The sequence below is a fragment of the Plodia interpunctella genome, chromosome Z (assembly GCF_027563975.2).
Source record: "Plodia interpunctella isolate USDA-ARS_2022_Savannah chromosome Z, ilPloInte3.2, whole genome shotgun sequence".
NCBI lineage: Eukaryota > Metazoa > Arthropoda > Insecta > Lepidoptera > Pyralidae > Plodia > Plodia interpunctella.
In genome coordinates, this window is record NC_071324.2 from 6,615,613 (window position 1) to 6,635,661 (window position 20,049).

Consider the following 20,049-nt stretch of genomic DNA (forward strand, 5'->3'; position numbering starts at 1 on the left):
TTTGCCCAGAAATAAGTTCGATACTGGTGCTACGGGATATTAACTGAACGATAATATATTTAAATATTTCAAGTGCGTATTTTCTTCTCATGATACCAGAACAAGACAATAACATTTTATGAAACCGTAATAAAATCGTAAACTTGTCTTATTACGAGCAGTAAAATTTAAAAGACGCACAAAATATTCGTACCCATACATGAGTAGAATCCGAGACACGTCAAAACTTGCGTATTCTGCATACCTACCTAGGTACGCACAGTTTCCCCAGAAATAAAGAACGTTCTATTATATCTACGATCATTGTGATAATTCATACGATGTAACATGCTAGGTAGTATCATTCATTATACGAAGATTTAAAGTTGGTTTCAAAGTGCATTTAAATAAATAATAAATATAAGCACAACCATCGTAAAAAAAACTAAAATGTTGTAACAACTTTTGTTACGAAGACCATAAACGCAACATTTAAGGTAGCTGCCAATCAAGCATACCTTTTTCCGTGAGAAAAGAACGCTTGACGTCATGTTTTAGTGTCATTTAGTAATGAGCGTTTGAACGAGTGCAAAAGTGTTGTACATCAAAAGGTAATAATGGAACCCATAAGAGTTTGTGCGTTATAAATGATTCTACAAAGGATCACTTTTTTATCCGTCTGTCGACGTCCTTTTTCTCATGAATGCGTAGTACACATATAAAGTTGACAATACCAAATTACTAGTATCCTTTCTGTATCCTTTCTGGTATCCATAGTTTTGAGCTAAACAGCAGACAGAGGGACATAGAGATGGACATGACGAAAGTAATAGGGATTCCTTGTTAAAAAATTGGAAAGGAGACCCTGTGCTTCGACGCTTAATGGCTGAGGAAGAAACCGGCAAAGGTCTAATGAAAATAAGTAGCGGGATTACATCTGGACAAGCCTGTAATATCTAACAAAATATAGATTAATATAATAAAGACAACCTCATACTCGTAGGATATAATCAATTCAACGTTAAGCCGTTAATTAAAAATATTTTACGCGCAGTGGCTATTCCATTAATTCTCTTGATGCTCTTGAACATTGGGCATTATGTGTGTAGACAATAACGTCCAGTTGATTCAAAATATTTATATATTTGTGCGAGTAAAGAAACTATAGCGATTTCTTAAATTTTATTTATTAATAATCCTTCCCTATATGACACAGTCAATCAAAACAGTATTTACAAAAAAAAACTAGTTAAAAACCAAATGAGGTTTTAGGCCCGTGTGACCATCGCCAGTAATCTGAATTAATTAAAGATAAGTAATGAATTTCTAATGTGTTTTTGCATGACAAACAAATATCCAACATTCTCTTTATTTCATTTGTTAATACAACCTACTAGCGCGCGTAAGCTTCTCGTAGATAAAAATAATGATTTTGTGTTTCAAGTACATAAAATGTTTGCTTCCTTCTTGCAAGCAGGTTAAATTTGAATTGAAGGTTGGTTAAATTTTAATGTTTGAATGGCGTAGTTCAGTCAAAGAAGTAGCTGTTTGATTGTACGACTATTTTAACTAGTTGACTGCGACACATACAAACTCATAAATGCTTACTTCAATATAATAATAGTATAGATGTAAATCTTTAGTTGTTAAAAATTCTGTTTGAAATTATCATAGCAGCGTACTCCTTACATTTTTATGCAGCCATCTTCAGAAGATCTCTTTATACGGAATATAAATTCACCACTTCTCATTCAAATAAGTACATTCTTAGGCAACAAAGTTCAAATGTATCAGTATTTATACTTTGAAAGTACTTTTGTCGATTTTATATATATACTAGCTGCGCCCCGGGGCTTCGCTCCAAATTTCATAACAATATATCTATAAGAGAAAGCGTAAAGAGTAGTATCTTAAACAAACTTACTTTCGTATTTATAATATTAGTTGGGGTATTTCAATTTGAATGTCAATCTGTACGTACCTAACCGTTGTTTCTAATTTTCTGAAGAAAACCTGAACTTGAACTGAAAGTAATAATACATTACTTTTAAGTTTACATACATTTTAAGTAAGTACGACGAGTAAATCATGAAAGGATTATATAAAATTAGTAAATACTTTTATTATTAACATGTAACTTTAGCCCCCGAAGTCCGGCTACATATAGGTCTCAGTTGGTTACACCTAGGGTCAGGCGGTCTTCGTCGGTTACCTGTAAGTACTTATCCCCGGCTAGACCTAGGTGCAATCGCAAATGGCGCAAGCTTGAAATTTTTACGCAATATTTATGACAACTTCGACTTCACTCTAATTTTTGTTGTTCACTTTTGATACAGTTTGTGAGAATTTAAAGTTTGTCATTTTGCAAATTGGTCCTTTTAAGAGTAAGTTTAGGTCCTTTTAAGTTAAGTTTTGAGTCTAGGTTGCCATAATTGATTGGATTTTATCTGACCAAGAATGAAATATAATATCTCACTTTTAAAATTAAGAAGATACAACAAACTTCTCAACCGTATTTTACCTACCATACGTAAAATAGCGTTAAGAAGTTTGTTGCAATTTTCAAGATATTACCAGCATGTGTCTTACTTCTAAAATGAAGTTTTATACAAACTTGCACCCGTGTGGTGAAATTTGTAAAATCTAATAAATGCATTGTAATTACTAAACAAATTTAAATTTACCTAAAATGGTATATCTCACGTCATGTACGTAAGTTGAAACAAACTTACATCCCCTATTCACCTCCTTGTCACGTATCCGACCTATACTCTACGCTTCATCCGTGAACTCAAGTTATAATATTAAATTATGATACAAGCGGGCAAAAGTTGATGCGGATTTTGACGCGATGCAATTTCAAGCGCTATAATAAGGCCGACGTTTGTCAACACTCTTAAAGTCTACTGTATGTGAGACTTAAAACAATAGTGCATATTGAAATAGTACATTAAAGCAACCATATTTACTAATCGTCTGATAATTTTCAACACACTTGAAGTTGATAAGTGCTACGTAAAATGTCAAACAATACACTAGTGCTTTAATGTTACGAGCAAGTGTGTTTGAAAATTATATTTCTGTGACATCATCAGTATAGTCACATAAACATGTAGGTAACTACTGAGTGTGCGTAGGTATTGTACACAAACACAGGGCAATCCAATGAGGTCGAGTGAGTAGATCAAGTTCGCTTCAAATGACAAATGAATAGGTTCTCTATAGTATATATAGATATATATAGACTTAACAATTGCAATTTATTTTAATTAGTTATAATGTAGCGGTAGGAATCGATCTGGTACCCTACTTTACCAAAATAACTAAGTACTTCACCAAAAAGACAACTTTTTCGTATTGACTACAGTTTTTCACAAATATCGAAATAGATTGAACCGTATTTACACTGTACATATATATGTTTTTCAAGACAATTACCAATTAAAAGTTTGGTAACAGCAAGCTATTTATTTCCGCATTGTGAAGAGGGAAGGAAGGAAAGATGAGTGCTAGACTTAAGTGTGGAGTCGCTGCACAATAGTCTATTTTCGCCGCTGTCAGTGAGTAGGTAGCTGTCTTGTGTAGTTGACCTCGAATCATTAATTTTAATTTATGCATGCATGTAAATTGTACAAGTCTGTAATGACATGCTTTTGAGAGTTACGTACATATGTCATAAGAGCATTAAAGTCTTAATGAAATAAATGTACCTGCTAGGCGAAGACTAGAAGTGCTACTAATTACATATAGATACAGTCTATAAACCATTGCGAGTTTTACATTTATTTTGAAAATACAAAAGTACAAGAATATACAAACCCACTGCGTCCATATATAAAAAAAATATCGTCGCCTAATTCCATAACCGCTACTCGCCATCCAACTAAATTGACTTTAAAAATAAAAGGAATACAAGATTTATCTATAAAAAAATTCGAATAATGTTATGTTGCAAGCAGTTATGTAGGTATCAGAAAATAGCACCTACAAGAAAAAGTTTAAAAAAATTTTGTCACAAAATCCTACAAGTCGTAAGTCGAAATTAGTTAATTAAAAGTTGTTTCAAAGCACAGCTTGTATAGTGTAATGCCAATTACAAGTAAGAGGAATTCCGGAGATTCGCGGGTTTGGGCGCGCGACTACGCGGTTTCGCGTGTCGACGTGAATACGAGCGCGCCGTGCGTTTCACACAATCTGTAAGACTAAATGTGATTGAGTCTGCCGGCGTCGCGTCTCCCGCGGGAGACCCTCCGCCGGCCAGCCGCCCACCGCCAGCGCCCGCAACCACCCCACCCCGAATTTACGGAGCTGGTCCTACCAAACGCACCTTCCATTTTGATGGAATATAAGTCGGGATTCTCTCCCGTGGGAATTTCGAATTACAAACTATTTAATTTTGTCCCATTCCAAATGTTAACTGCAAATTAGTTACCTACAAATGAGTTACCTACAAATATATGAATGTTTATAATGCAGTTTATAGTATTAGCAAAAAAAATAATAATTATAGTAGCAGTCACTTAGTACGATCAAATGCTTAGTCAACTGAAATATTGCCGCTTGTATACATGTAAGACACAGGTTAAAAGAAATGAGGCACGATCTATGTATGTAAGATCTATGTATAAGAAAAACTCTTGCGTTACTGAGTGACTGACTGACAGACAATGTACAGCCGAAACTACTGGGCGTAGGAAGCTGAAATTTTGCATTTAGGTTCCCTTGGGAGCGTAGGTGAGCACTAAGAGAGGATTTTTGGAAATTTCTCCCCAAAGGAGGTGAAAGGGATGAAAAACCTTTATATGAAAGTTCTTCTTAAAAAGAAAAAGAAAAAATTGGGTTTTACTTATTTACAATAAATTAATGAATACGTTTTTCAGATTGTTATGAAAATTAACCCTCAACCCCCTACAAAATGGGTGTGAGAAATTGCATGGGACTTAGTACAATTTTGAAGATAAAAAACTGAAGATTAGTAAACATACTCTTCATCATTTTTGAAGTGAAAAAAACTTTAAATGTTAAGAGGAAGAAGTAAATATAATATTGCATTATATATTTTTTGATGTGTGGATATATGATGTAGGGATGAAATTTATATGAAACTTCATTATTTTTTAAGAGAGACCAGTACGTGATTTGCGTTTGTGGTTATTAAAAGAGGGGACGTAATACGTCGTGGAAAATGGGACAGCAGTACAGCATGCGTTGCAGAAAGCGGAAATATCAGACGTAGCGGGTAATGGAACGGAGACACGTGGTGGAAAATGGGCGAGGCAAATAGTGGGAAACGGGGCGGGACATATTGCGAAAAACGTGATAGGACAATATGTAGAAAACGGTACGAGATCTCTACATCGAAGGAAGCGGGAAACGGTATTGGATAAGTTGCGGTACAAGACATGTAGCGGGAAACAGGAAATAGAACCAAGATGAAAAAAATACCAAATTCCGATCTTACAGAATATGCGATAAAAATTACCGAGATTTTACTATGAAATTCAGGCGTTCGAAGCCGTGGGCAAAAGCTAGTCATTATATAAAAATATATGCAGACTCGACATCGAACGGCTCTTAGAAGCTAAGTTGAGGTCAATGTGGCATCCCGTCTGAATAATAATGAATAATGATAATAATAATCTGAATGTTGTCTGAAAATCAAGATGCGATATTGACTTAACGTTAGCAGAATCTGTAAAGTATACCGTATCTACACGCAGGTGGTGTGGGCAAAACTGCCACGTATATTTTCTCGTATACATACTAGCATTGGCCTGCGGCTTCGCCCGCTTTAATTTCGTGCATCCGCTAATAACTTATGTTAAAATTTCTGGTTGCAACTTATCACGATGAAACCTATGCCATATTTTATTAGTTTTGTATACTATGCTCTATACAGCTGTGAAACCCGCGTCAAATTATATCCTGTAGTTTATGCGTTATGTGCGAACAAACATACAGACAGACAAAAATTTAGATTTAAAATAAGTTTTGGCTTCTATTAGTCCCATTAAGACCCCATAATTATTTTTCTTTAATATCTCCTATGGACATAGCCCACTTACAGTTTTATTATATGATGATGTAGGTAATGATACGGTTCAACCCCGAAATGCGGCTACGCCTAAGTTTAACCAGCTTGACCTTTATACGAAGGCGGCATGAATTGATTACACACCTAGCTATACCTGGGTGTAGTCTTCTTATCATAAATATTAAACGCGCACAACTCTTTTCTTCTCAGATGTTTAGGAAAGGTCTGTGGTCACATTGGGCGACTGAATGAACAAGCTATTGCAGAGTTTTATTTTCGCATGAGAACTGACAATGTCTAATGTTATTTTCTTTTTACGTTTTTGATTATTTGCCGAACAGATTGGTTGTCAAATTGACCACCATTACCGCTAAGTAGGCATTTTACTGTATGTCCTTGTGTCTTCGTCTGAGTTAGCATCAAGGCGAGTTTATCCTTGACCTCTGACTTTTGTCTTAAAAAAATATATCATACAATAGCCAGTGAAGTCTTCTTTAAATAGAACATAATATTGCAACTTCGAGTAACTTGGCTGAAACGGTCTACATACATCTGTATGAACGAGTTCACCTGGTGCGGTGGCTCTATCTCTCGTACCAAATTTAAGTCTATGAGCTTTCCCATAATTTCAACCATCACATGTTTCTTTATCAAGTGGTAAATCTAGCCCTAGTTCACGTTTAAATACATCTTTGACATGCCTCTTATTCTGACGCGCAAATCTCTCATGATATAGCTGCATCGTCGCTTCAGTTGCATCAATTTCAGGTGGACTCTATGATTTAACATTAACTGCATTCAATCTGTATAAACCTCCTTGTTTCATATAGTTTCGGTACTCCATTGACAAAGACGGTACATTCTTTTGTCGTCGATCAGAATAAACTATTTGGGCTTTTGTCGTGAAGCGCAAGAACCGAAAATAAGTTCTTATTAACTACCACCGGCTGGGACATACCAAACATCTTGCAAGAGAATTCGCTGTTGCTTTCTCTTCACATTTGCTTCGATTATCACTGTGCCCTAGCCTTTGGCTCGAATCGTATTGCCGCCATTAGCCGTCGTTACAGTACGATCATCGTTAAAACGTTCAAAATGCGCCATTACCTACATACCAATTTTCAGTATCGCGATCGATCGAATAAACTACTTCATTCTCTATAGACATTATGGTCATATTTGCAGACTTAAATGTAGACGGTGTTGGTTGTGTACTACTGCTTTTCGGGGGCTTGACATAGTTGATCCACATCTGTCAGTTTCTCACTCGATGACCGATAGTAGTTGCACTTCAACTTTCTGTCCTTGCTTTGCTTAGATCTGGCATTAAAATTTGTAAATAGAGGTTCCTGGACGTTGTTTCTATTATTTAATGCTCGCTCAAATGAACACAGGTGGTTAGTGAGGCTTTCTATAGTTCTATCTGATTTCAGTAATAGCAGCCAACTACTTCAATAAAAAAAAATATTCATTCAAGGTATCCAAAATTTTGCATATCAGTAACAAATCCGGTAGTTCTCTATCATTATCCTTTTTAATCTCTTTATTTAATTGTGTCCAGATGTTCTTAAACTTTGACATATGAGTGGCTATGTCGTCTGCTGAATCCGAAAAAGCTCATACATCAATTATATGCCTTATCATCATCTGTGCCATCAAATAGTCGACGCAATTCTAGCCATACATCTCTAGCACTTGTATATCTCATGATCTTTCTTAATGTCTCTTCCTGCAAATTGGTTGTGAGTAAAAGTAGAACGGTGGAATCAGCCTTGATAAAACGCTCGAAATTAGCCTTATACAAACTGAGCTCCGTATCTCCAGCTTCTATGGAAGGCAGAATAGGTTTCTGGAACGTGCCTTTTACTACTTCAAGGGCCTGAGGTTACCACCATTGAGGTTGAGGGTTCGTAATAAGCAAATAACTTTGTATTTCCAAGTGTCCTAATTTTCCTTACCATCAAACAACCCAATATTATTTTTTTCAGTAATTCCTGAAATATCCATGATTGACAAGGATTTTACTGTTTATTGGTGCTGGTCACAAAACCTATCGCAGAATTTTATTTTCGCATGAGAACTGACCACGTCTAATATTATTTTCTTGTTACATTTTTGATTTTGCTATGGAGGTTATCACCTTAGTGCTTTAACCTCAACAGCAGCGTCCAAATTATTTCCCCGCCAAGTACGCCAAATCACAAAACACACTTACAATGTCTTTATTCCGTAACATAGCCTTTAACAATTTGGTGTCAAGTCGGCTGAAATTAACCAGAATATGGTTAATTTTAGCCGACTTAATACCAAAATGTTTTGATTTTATATGTAATTATATAACGCGAAAATTTAAAAGTAGTTATAGTCTTCTTATCTTCGGCTCGACCTAGGTTTATAGTCCAGTCGGTAGGTCTTTATCGTTCCAGCTAGAAATAGGTGCAACTAATCACAAATGTGATTGGTCAATGAAGATTTATATTCGTTTAATGCCTGTGTATTTGGTCCTTAAAGCCGGGAAAATAAACATGTTTTAGGATATGGATCGCTGATCAGCTGCTGCCCTTTAGGTCTGCTATAGACGGCACTGGCATAAAAAAGGATCGGAGGAAGTGACGGATCAGATAGAGACGACGACGGGGGTGTGCGCTGCGCCCCACCCTGTTCTCCCGTGGAGATTGAGTTTTATACGTCTTGTACTGCCCACGACCAACGATTTGTGGAAATAAGGATACTTTACGAAATATTCATAATTCAGCAATGCTTACGGGCTTGGTTTGGCGTTCACGTGTTCGATCTGACGAAACTGTATTCGGCGAAATAGTATTAAGAAATCGAATTATAAAAACAGTAACAAAGCAAAGACGCGCCCAATAAAATGAGTAAAAAGTCTGAAGTGCCTTCCAGTAACTCAAGAGTAGTCCCGAATAGTATCCTGCGGTAGATCATCAAGAAAGAAAAAAGATAATGAATATAAAGAACATTAACGCTTGTTGTGGTGTATTTAGTTGTAGCTATTAGATTACTCACGAAGTCCTAGCCTTATATACCAAGATTGCTGGAATAAATGACTATTTTATTTTTATTTATTTTAGCTATACTCGAATCAAAAGTGTCAATGTATAGAGGATGACATGCCTCATAAAATAGTCTATCGATTGTTAAGGTGTCGGTTATGAAAGAAAGATAGAAACAAAAAGAAAAAGAAAAATGCTTCTTTGATACAATCATTTTACAACGAACACAAGTACATCAAGTAATAGTTACTACATAGCTAACCATTGTATAATCATTAGCTATGTAGTAATGTAGCTATGTAGTCAAAATGGTCCCCGCTCAGTATGTCGTGGCGTGTGTTGTGTTATAATAGTAATATTTTTATTGATAAAATAGTACATTGTTTATAATAAAAATGTCTACCCAATATATTTTTTTTTAATATAATTCCTCAGGAGTTATATAAAAAAATCGGAATGTTGGAATCGTGGTTATACTATTTTGTCACACCAGTATGACAACGAGTTATTTATTTTACTCGTGGTGACACTGCTAGTGTTAAGAGATTAAAATAACCTGTACTAGTAAAATGACTGTAACCAAAAGACTAATGATCTGTCACACGAAGTACAAAATAAATGGAAAAAAGTTGAAGAAAATCCGTATTTACAATAAATATTATTTTTAATTATTTAATATAATTTATGCATAATCTACCCTTACATGTAAATATATAATACTATCTTTTGCCCGCGGCTTCGCCCGCGTTTATTACTTGCGTCCGTTCGCAACTGATTTTTGTCAATATATCGGGTTTTCAGCAACGTATCTCGATGAAACCTTTACCAGATTTCAAGTTAGGCCATATATTATACAACTGTGAAAATTGCATTTAGATCAGACATACAGACAAAAATTATCTTGAAAATTGTATTAAGTCCCATACAATCTTTCACCTCCCTTTCGAAGGGTTTGAGGGATAATTTTCAGAAAAAAATTAAACAATTATTCATTAATTAAGTAGTTGTAAACAACTAAAATCCAAATTTTCAAGTCACTAACTTCAACGGTGTAGAACTTTCATATAAAAAGTTTTTACCCCTTCGGGGTAGAATTTCCTCTCTTATTGTTGAGACCTACACTCCCCAGGAAACCTACATGCCAAACAGCTTCCTACGTCCAGTAGTTTCGGCTGTACGTTGTCTGTTTGTCAATCAGTCAGTCACTCAGTAACGCAAGAGTTTCATATATATAGACTAGCTTTTGCCCGCGGCTTCACCCGCGTGTATTTCATAGCAAAATCTCAGTAATTTTTTAACGCGTATTCTGTAAGACTGGTTTCTTATCATTAGTTCCTGATTTCCTGCTTCCCGTTTCCGTCCATGTAGGGATCTCGTACAGTTCTTGTCCCATTTCGTTTTTCGCCATATGTCTCGCCCCGTTTCCCACTATGTGCCTCACCCATTTTATGCTAGGTGTTACAACGTATTACGTCCCGTTTTTTTATTAACCACAAACATAAATCAAACATTTTATTTGTCTCTCTTAAATAAAAATCAAGTTTCATATAAATTTTCACCCCTAAATCATTTCCCTCTAGATGCAATTTCAAAAAAATTGATAATGCATTATTATATTTTCTTCTTCTTCCTCTTACTTAACATGTCAAGTTATTTTCACTTAAAAAATGATGAAGAGTATGTTTACTGATTTTCAGTTTTTATTTTGAAATCAGTCAGTCAGTCAGTCAGTCACTCAGTAACGCAAGAGTTTAGTTTAGTAGACTAGGAAAAACCATGACAGGTTAAGTTTATATAAAATAAAAAAGGCATAAAAGAGTGTCAGTAAGCATTAATGTTGAAACGTGTGCCAATTCAGAATGTAGTAACTGCGTTATCATTGAGTTTTAAGTTATCAGCATGCAAGTACAATCACATTATTACGCGAAAAGTCCAATTTTATGTTGAAGATTTATAAGGTATATATAAAGAATCGATTCTTGCAAATTACTATTAAATAATTAATTTAGGTTAAAACTGGGTCGAGGAAAATGTTACTCTACTGTTGTTGGCTATTATACGCTGCCCAGAAAGTTACAGTTTGCCCAAGAATACACTTCCTAACATAGTGCAAAACGAACTGTAAAGGTCAATTATATTGCGCAACATGAATTAATAACAAGGATACTCGAATAAATAGGAAAACTTTATTTTCTTATCAAATTCACAAAGTAGCAGCGTTTTTCCTTTTTGTTAATTCACATTTCGCAATGTAATTGACAGTCTACGTATCTAAATAGTTTGTTTATTTTGTGGACTGACATATTAAGTGTATTGTTAAGTATCTACTAAATCTTTAGGAACTAGGTATTATTTCTAATTTTAATATCTATATGTATAAGACAAGCGTTTTTACTAATCAACGCCCAGCCTAAACCAACATCTATCAGTGCTTGTGCTCAGATAAGAAAACAGTTTTCTAAATTCGACCTCTATGCTATATAACAAAAATAAAAAAACCTGTGTTTCAGGATTTTTTAAATTTGACCTCTAGGTAGATAAATTAGGGTGAAAAGAAGTAACGAATAATCTCAATTCAAAATTTCGTCAACTAAAGATATGAGTAGATAGCTCAGTAGATGGTTCGAATCCTGGACTTAAATTATTTTGTTTTTTTTTTTAATTTTGTAAAGATTTTTACACGAGATTTTCATACGGGAGAAATAAAGACAAACAATTCTGCCCGTTTATAGGTACGGAACCATATCTCATGGACGACAGATTGTTGCTGGTTCGAATCCTGTTAGTTACTTCTACTACCCACTATTTTTGTGTCCTTATATAGTATTAACCAAAGTCCTCTGCCGCGGCTTTCTGTGTGGTCGTGATAAAAAGTCTGCGGTTTTCACCAATAGATAGTGTGGTTCCTGAGGAAGGTGTATAATTTATTATGTTTTTATCCGAGCGAAGCCGTGACGGGCCGCTAGTTGTATATACAATATTAAAATTTAAAAAAAATAAAAGAGAATTTAAATAATACGGTAAATGAAATATTTCATCGAGCGTTTAATATCGTTCCCCAGGGAACCTACATGCCAAATTTCAGCTTCCTACGCCCTCTGTTTCGGCTGTACGTTGTCTGCCAGTCAGTCACTCACTTACTCAATAACGGAAGAGTTTTATAAATATTGATTTAGATTGATTTAGATGACGCTTGCTTCACTCAAGTCTTTGAAAGTCTTGACTAAGTATCCTTTGTAAACTACAATGTGATATGTTCCATTTCCTACAAAAAATTACGAAATATTAAATTCAAAACATAACACAGTTCTACTTCTTAATTTATCTGAAATTTCCAGCCTATTTACTTATATTTTTACAAAAGAGTGGTTACCAGATTCAGGTGACTGAGTCTTTAGTATGCAGCAGAATGTGTTTTTATACTGATATATTTTTATGCAATGTTGGTCTTGGTAAAATATACCTAAAATTGTTTAAAACTAACAATATAGTAACAAAAAGTTAGGTAAGTAAAAGTTAGTTAGCTCAATTTGAGGTAGTATTTGCATAAGTTTAAATATACGTTTTTTTTTACTATGAAACTACTTATTTCGAAATTTTCTGTTATGTTCTATAACCGATAACAGAAAATTGATTTATATTTTAGATGAAATATATCTGTTATTTAAACTACTAAATAACTATATATGTACCCTAATTCGAAAAAGAAATCCATTTAGATACAAAATTGAGTTATGTATTTATTTAGTTGATACACAAACAGATTACAATCAAAACTGGTCTTAAATAGACATAAAGTGAAGTTAGGCACTAGATTGTATTCCAATTACCCACATGTGTATACAGAATCAACATATTTAAGGATACATACATAGACATTGTAAATAATGAAGTGTATAAAAAAGTGCCTATATTTCTGGAATAAATGTATTTACATCTCTCATATTCGGTGTGTAGGACCTTATGACCCCCAATGCGGTTTGTAGGTGACCAATAAGCGCTCTAGGGTAATAATGTAGCTAGAAAAGTCCTAGGGCGGTTAGTAACACTTCACTCTCTCAAAAAGTTCGCTTAACCTAACTCTAACCATCATACTGGCAATAGACATCATTATGTATTCAGCCCAATGACCAAAGAGGTCGCTTCGTTATTCAGCCTTGTCTTCGTATGAGTATAATAGTCATCAATTTTAAATAGGTATCGAACGGGGAAGCTCAATTTCGTAGTTGAAAAAAATTAAAAACTTGGTTCTTTTTAATAAAAAAGGCGAGAATAGAAATCTTTTTATTTAAAAATTGTTCGTTTTTGGGATTTTTTTTTATAATTACGTGCTAATTAGGAAAAAACAATTCTTGTAATGCCGTTTTTTTGAAGTGAAATTACTTTAGCGCCGTTGTGCACTTTTTGTGAATTATTTCTGTGATTGGCAAATGGCCAAACAAAAGAAGCTGCTACAGCCCTTTTTCAGATTTGTATGATGGCCCGGATCTTGGATGTTTATCCATATATGTTATGAAATATATTTAGTATCGTTGAGTTAGTATCCTTAATAACACAAGCCTCGTTCTTACTTTGGGGCTAGCTGAATTTGTGTGATTTGTCCTATTATATTCTTTTTTATTTTGATTTTAGTTACTGGATATACTATTTTATTTTTACATTGAAACATTTATATTTGAAATTGTTAAAAATACTAATTTGCTGTATGAAACGATAAATAGGAAACGAAACAAGGCGACCTAATCAGTTAGATATTAAAACATGTAAAGGTCTAGTACTTTTATTTATAATGGTAATCTGCCATTGAAGCGAGAGACATAGTAGAGTCTCTTCTCGAATTAGGATGTTTAAAAATGCATTGTAGGACATGTAGGTAGGTAACAAGATAATTAGTTTGTCATACCTAACAAACATGTCGTGTGTCCCTGGCTTTTTTATAAAATTGTTATTACAAATCGTAGAGTTCTTTATACATTTGATTTAGAGTCGTAATTCACATGAACCACAACTAAAGCCGTTGTGAATATAAGTATAGCTAACCGCGGTTTCTATTGCGCATGTCAAGACGTGGCCCGATAGAAGAATGCGTCAAATATTTTAACATGATGACCATGGCGATTTATTATACAATTCAATGTTTCAACGGTGAGTGGTTGTTAGAATCCCCTTCTAGTCTATTGAGCTCACCTCGTCACGATGAATTAAGTTTAAAGCATGAGCTATCGCTATCGGTCCTACATATAGCACTGAAATGAATCTACAAGCACTCCCTAACTTCTCGGTTATCTTAATATCGCATGATCTCTAAGCAGTTTCTTGTCCTAGTCTGTAGTATTTATATAACCACTGATTGAATTCAAGCATTTTAACGAAATATATGTTCCAATATGTATAAGAGCGGAGTGCGTTTAGATATCACTTACCTCTCTTCAAAGCGTATGCTCGATCGGCTGATGTCACTCCAAGCACTCATTGACCGACCTCGACCTCGATGGTAGGCAGCCACGGAGGCAGTCGTAGTAGGTCGCCGTTCCAATTCAACTTCAGGAGGGAAATTAACTTTAGTGGAACCTCGTGACGAAGGGACTTCCGCAGATTCTCCACCTCCTGATAGTTCCATATCGAAAGCGGTGTATTCTGGGCCGTCGTCGGGCTCACCCTCGCTGCCGTCGCTGGCAGCCGAGAGCGCTTCATAGCCGTAACCAGGGCGGACGCCGCCGCCGCCGCCGCCGCCGCCGACGGCCGCACCGGCTACGCCATGTCCACACTCCGACCCCGCAGACACTCTTGGCGAGGCTTCGATTCGGCTCAATGACGTTGCTTTTACTGACTGTCCTCGAGCATTCAATGGTGAACCTCTTGATGGAAAATGATTTGAATAACGTAATTTTCCGTGGCGAAACGTGGTGCCGCTTTATGATTTCCGGCTGTAAATATAATAATGCTAGCGAATAACTCGCGGTCACCTTGATATATTTATTGTCTTGCGTGTAATTCACTTGCTTGAATTATAATTGTTTAGACAGGTGCGATTTAGAATTGCAATTAGTTCACATCAAACTTATAGTTTCGATGGGTATTGGTTACATGGCTAGAAACATGCAATATTGTTAATTTATGAATATTTAAATTTTGCCGCGATCGCTCGATGGTCACATCAACAAACATCCACAGGCGTACAGTTAGTTTCTTGCTCACTATGTTTTAACTCGCGTTCCGATAAATGACGGGCACTATATTTGATCCAACAAGAAGCAAAAATACCAGGAACGACCGGACGAAAACATAGCCTGACTACAACAGCCTCTATTCGACTAGTGACCTTTATAGCGCCAAGAAATATTAGGTTTTGTTAATGGGGGTTGCTAAACAATAGACACGTATAGATACTACGTTTCATACATAAGATAACGTGAAGTGAGCAAACTGTGGGGCCGTATTAGGGTGAAGTACGAACAAGTAGCAAATGGGCGGGGTGGATCGATGTGTCGACCGCTACCCTTGTAGTTCGAATTTCCACCGCCACCGCACTGTAGCGCTATTGTTTCCTTAGATTATTACTATTTAATAGTATAGATTTTGTTAGCATTGCTTTGATGTGACTTCACGCGAGTTAATGTTATTATAGATAGATAGCAAAAGCATTTGAAGTATCTTCCGTGGTATCCGCACCCTTTTCAAAGTACCTGTCTGTAGATTCCTTGAATACATTAATATTTAATTACTAACAAAAAAATAAAATTTGCAATTTATGAATTATTAATTATTCATGCTTTTATTATAAACCACTCAATTTTTCCTCCAAGTTTGAATTACAAAATAAACTGTATGACTATTTATTACCGTATTTTACTTGAAATATTTTTCCTACTTTCCACTTGAGTAATTTTTTCCTACTTTCCCCACGTGTCAACCCCCCTAGAGTCCGTTTGAGGCCCCGACTAAGGATTCCAGAATAGGTAATTATACAAAATATATTTTCACTCATAATATCGAGTGTGTCATTGCTAACACTGGTGCCAGATAAAGAAACATTACTAGTGAACTAAACTATCCACCAGTGTGCAGGTTTTTTCACGATGTTTTCCTTCACCGGAAGCAAGTGGTGGTCTATGAAAACTACTATATATGACGGAACTACTATGTATCAGTGGTATACAAACTCATATGGCTCGAATACCTTGAACCTGGGAACTTTCGATCCGTAGGCGGGCGGCTTAACTATTACACCACCACCGCTTCTTTATATTTTCACTATAAATAAGGGTACCAGCATGGACACTGACACAAAATAAACATGGGACATAACTGTTAATATATACAAAACACTTTCATAATACTCGTTATTTATTTCATCTTAATGGCACTTCTAAAAAAACAATAAAATCATATTATATAACCGAACAAGCCAAAACTGCTGACACCCATCACCAAACAAATCTAAAAACATAAGTATTTCTTATTTTATATCTTTATAAATTCTAAAACCATATCTATTTTTAACCAGCCAGTACAAAACCACCGACCACCCAAAAATATATTTACATCAATTTGTTTCACAAAAAAGGCCTTTCCTTTTAATTTAATTTTCAAATAATAATTAAAACTGTAATTAAGCTTACTTTACGGGTTTACGGTCTGTGAAAAGGACCAATCGACATGTAGACTTAAAGGCTGAAACCGTTGAAACCCACAGCGCCCAATCTGATAGTCGTCGATACTCTTCAATAGGGATCGTTGGATGGGATCACATGGTTCTTTATACTGAATACGATTCGCGTGATGAACCGTTTTGCAATCCATTTTTTCAAGATTGTCGAGCAGACATCATTACGAAAATTCGGATGAAGAAAAAAGAGAAGACGCTATTTTAATAGCTTTATCGTAGAATTAATAAACAATAATTTAGGTTCATAACAGTAGTAAAAAGATAGAACAACGACGTCAATCTGAGCTTCAGTAAAATCATATTAGCACCGACTTATTGATCGGCGTGCGATCAGAAGAACGCGTGCGAGAAGTAGCAGGCAGGTGGGTAGGTATACGAGCGGCCATTGTTATAGAGAAAGCATGGGGGTCAGATCACATCCTAAGATCGGACCGGTGGACTGGATCGTGCTCCGTAGTAGGTACTAATGAAACGCGGATATCTAAAATTCGTTACTTAAATTTGCATTTATTGAATGTATCTGTCTTCATCAACTCGTAATCATTACGTAATCCCGTTCGTAATCTTTCATTTTTTTAGTTGGTAGTATTGCTCCGGAAGTAGGTATTAGATAATTTTATACTTAGTTAAATCAAATTATTGTTCTTTCTGCCGTATAATGTTTTATTTTGTATATGATCCTAATCACCACCGGTAGCAGAAGCCGAAGAAACGGGCTACCCCGCTACTTACAACTTCGACCTCGCGAACACAAAATTGGGAATATTTCAAAAACAACTTAACCTTATTATTTTGTTACCCCATGAACTTTAAATGCCTGTTCTTTTTAAATGCATCAAAATCAGACAAACGATTCGAATTTATCGCGTTACAAACAAACATACAAAAAATTATCTTTGCCCTAAGTTGATTTGTAGGTTTTTTTTTTATTTCTTTATTTATGTTACAATAATTTATATGAAAAATACAAGCACTACCAACAAAAACCTATATAGGTTTAACCTATTTAGGTGCAACCCACATTTTGTTTTTGATCGGTCAGCGTGAGGGATTATCTTGTGGAAATGTTGTTAAATTAATTTTAAGTTTTAAGTAGATTTAAATTCATTTTATGATATTTGAACACAATATTTTCGTTAAAATATAAAAACAAATAAATGATACTTACCTGGAACCACGAAATTTAATAAAAAGCAATGATAAAACATAATTAATGTCGTCGATCTCATCGCAACATTACCTACATAATTACACTGCATGGTGGAAACATTTGATAGAAACCAAACAGAAATATCGAAACACAAACATAGTAATATGGCATCATAGGCTTGGCCGCCATTTTTGTTACGTCATTGCTTCACCCTCATGGGTCATACGAAGTGATTACCACACTTTCCATGTTCACGAAAACATACCGAATTATTACTGTGCAGGAGCTGAGTCTCATGAAAGTTAGCTCGATATCCATTGGGTTATTGAGCTAAATTTCAATAACTATCAGGGATAACGTATACGTTAATAAATTCAACATTACACTTATTATATCCCTCTTTTTTAAAGTGGTGTTAAAATAATTTATCACATGGATGGTTGAAAGATAATTCAAAAATTGATCAACATTTTCATTGTCGTTGCGCAGTTATTAAGTAAATATCCTGTTAAAAGAATTTGATTGGAATCACAATAGTCAATATATCAGGCATCAGTATCATTAGTGTTAATAAGGGAATTGTCTCTAAAGGTTGTATTCTGTGTCACATAGCAAAATATTGTTTCTCACCATGGAGAAAGGTATCACGGTCCTGATACTCTTCGTGTTTTTACCTATGGCTCGTGTAAGTGTAGACCATTTGCTTAGATAAGTATTATGTCGTGCATGTAAATCAAAAACAGCAAACTGTTTTTAGGGCGGTGGCGGTAATGTTGGAACATTCTTTTGGAAGCCCCGCTTGGGTCTGGATTTGGCTGTACCAACTACAGGTAAGAGAACATAAATTACAAATCTATTGATTTTTTTCTTCTTAGTGCACATCCTAAATGCATGGGTAACATCTTGAAATTCAGTATCAATTTCAAAATTCTTTATTCAATTTAGGATGATAGACATCACTTAAAAAATTACTTAAACTAAGTTTATATCAAAAATACATATTAAATAAAAAATAGTTTTTTTTCAATAGGTTTTGGACTCTACCCATGAGTCGAAAATCGATTGAAATTAAACTATTTTTTACTAAAACGTATAAATTTTTAGTATCTCATCAATTTCAAATACGAAGACGGAGCGAAAGCTTGTTTCATTGAGAATAAAATAATAGTTGAACGTCGTATCGTTTGGTCGCAAAGCGGATGGAAATCCGGTTATTTCCATATGAAAATGGATTATCACGAAATGGAATTTACAACTAGTTTAAAAGAAAAATAATAATTGGAATATAAAAATTCGTCAGTCGATAAAACGGAGAAATGAATCACATACAATTTACAAGAATTGATCGTTGAAAGTATGGGATATTCATAGTATTGCGACCTTGAAGATCGGTCGATCTTCGATTGTCAATTCTAAAAATATTCAGTCGATAACGTATATGTCGATAGTATATTGCTTTCTATATATGTACATATCAATGATTCTGTGTTACAGAACCAACGAATCTCATCGCTAAACCCACAAAAGAGAATATTAAAGAGGGCCTCGTCTCACTAATTGATGGATATCAAGCAGGCATATCTGTTATAGCACTGGTGGCTGGTTTAACCACCGGTAGGACAAATTTTCATTTAAGTCCAATCTCTGCATACTTTTACACCAATGTCTACCGATGGGGTCTCCGATATTTCAGTCTGTAAGTATAAACTCTCTGGTTTAATAGTAAAATAATACTTTTGCACTGATACAATTCATTACATTGTTTGTCCCGTTGTCATTATTTTTTTTTGTAGTATACCAGCATGGTTAAGCGGGCACGGTGGCAATTTCGTAGAAACATCGAAAGTATGGAAAAGACGATTCTATTACATGGATGAGTTTTTACCGAAGTGGGCAAGATATATATTCCCGTATGTTAAGCAATCAGAGTGGGAACAGGAAGAAAAAGAGTTTAAGAAGTTCAAAAAATATTCTGAGTCAGCGTTCGGCAAACATTTCACATTCCCAAGCAAATCATTCAACAATTTCTTAAGTCTAGAGACTGTGGAAACATTGGAAGACGAAGATATTTCCTCCATTTCAATTTCGGGAAATAAAAACGGATAGTGATCTATATATTCTGTACTTAATATAATATTCGTACTGCATTATAATATTGCTTTCATGAACTGTTGCGTTTTCGTACATAAAAGTTTTGGTAATG

The 20,049-nt window shown here is 35.0% G+C and overlaps 2 protein-coding genes across 5 annotated transcripts in view; one reads left to right on the forward strand and one right to left on the reverse strand.

Annotated features, from left to right (window-relative positions):
• Positions 1-15,464, reverse strand: part of SLO2 (slowpoke 2) — a 75,966-nt gene extending 60,502 nt beyond the window's left edge. For all 3 annotated transcript variants that reach the window (XM_064437008.1, XM_053768850.1, XM_053768849.1), the window contains exon 1: positions 14,451-15,464. In XM_064437008.1, coding sequence (XP_064293078.1) covers positions 14,451-14,647 — 197 coding nt within the window. In that variant the 5' untranslated portion in view covers positions 14,648-15,464. The remainder of the gene's footprint in view (positions 1-14,450) is intronic.
• LOC128683346 (uncharacterized) lies at positions 14,096-20,014 on the forward strand. 2 transcript variants are annotated; one of them, XM_053768883.2, is made up of 4 exons: positions 17,732-18,531; positions 18,604-18,676; positions 19,341-19,542; positions 19,640-20,014. In XM_053768883.2, the coding sequence occupies exons 1-4, from the start codon at positions 18,478-18,480 to the stop codon at positions 19,950-19,952; spliced, it is 642 nt and encodes a 213-aa protein (XP_053624858.1). In that variant the 5' UTR covers positions 17,732-18,477; the 3' UTR covers positions 19,953-20,014. The 2 variants fall into 2 exon arrangements, with proteins under 2 accessions (XP_053624859.1, XP_053624858.1); XM_053768884.1 differs by lacking the exons at positions 17,732-18,531; positions 18,604-18,676 and adding an exon at positions 14,096-14,172.
• Positions 20,015-20,049: the final 35 nt, after the last annotated feature.

Bases quoted from the DNA above. Each gene is read 5' to 3' on its own strand.
- LOC128683346 (XM_053768883.2), top strand. From the start codon at position 18,478: ATGGAGAAAGGTATCACGGTCCTGATACTCTTCGTGTTTTTACCTATG. The intron at 18,532-18,603 runs GTAAGTGTAGAC...AACTGTTTTTAG, and splicing joins TGTTTTTACCTATGGCTCGT to GGCGGTGGCGGTAATGTTGG. The intron at 19,543-19,639 runs GTAAGTATAAAC...TTTTTTTTGTAG, and splicing joins GGTCTCCGATATTTCAGTCT to TATACCAGCATGGTTAAGCG.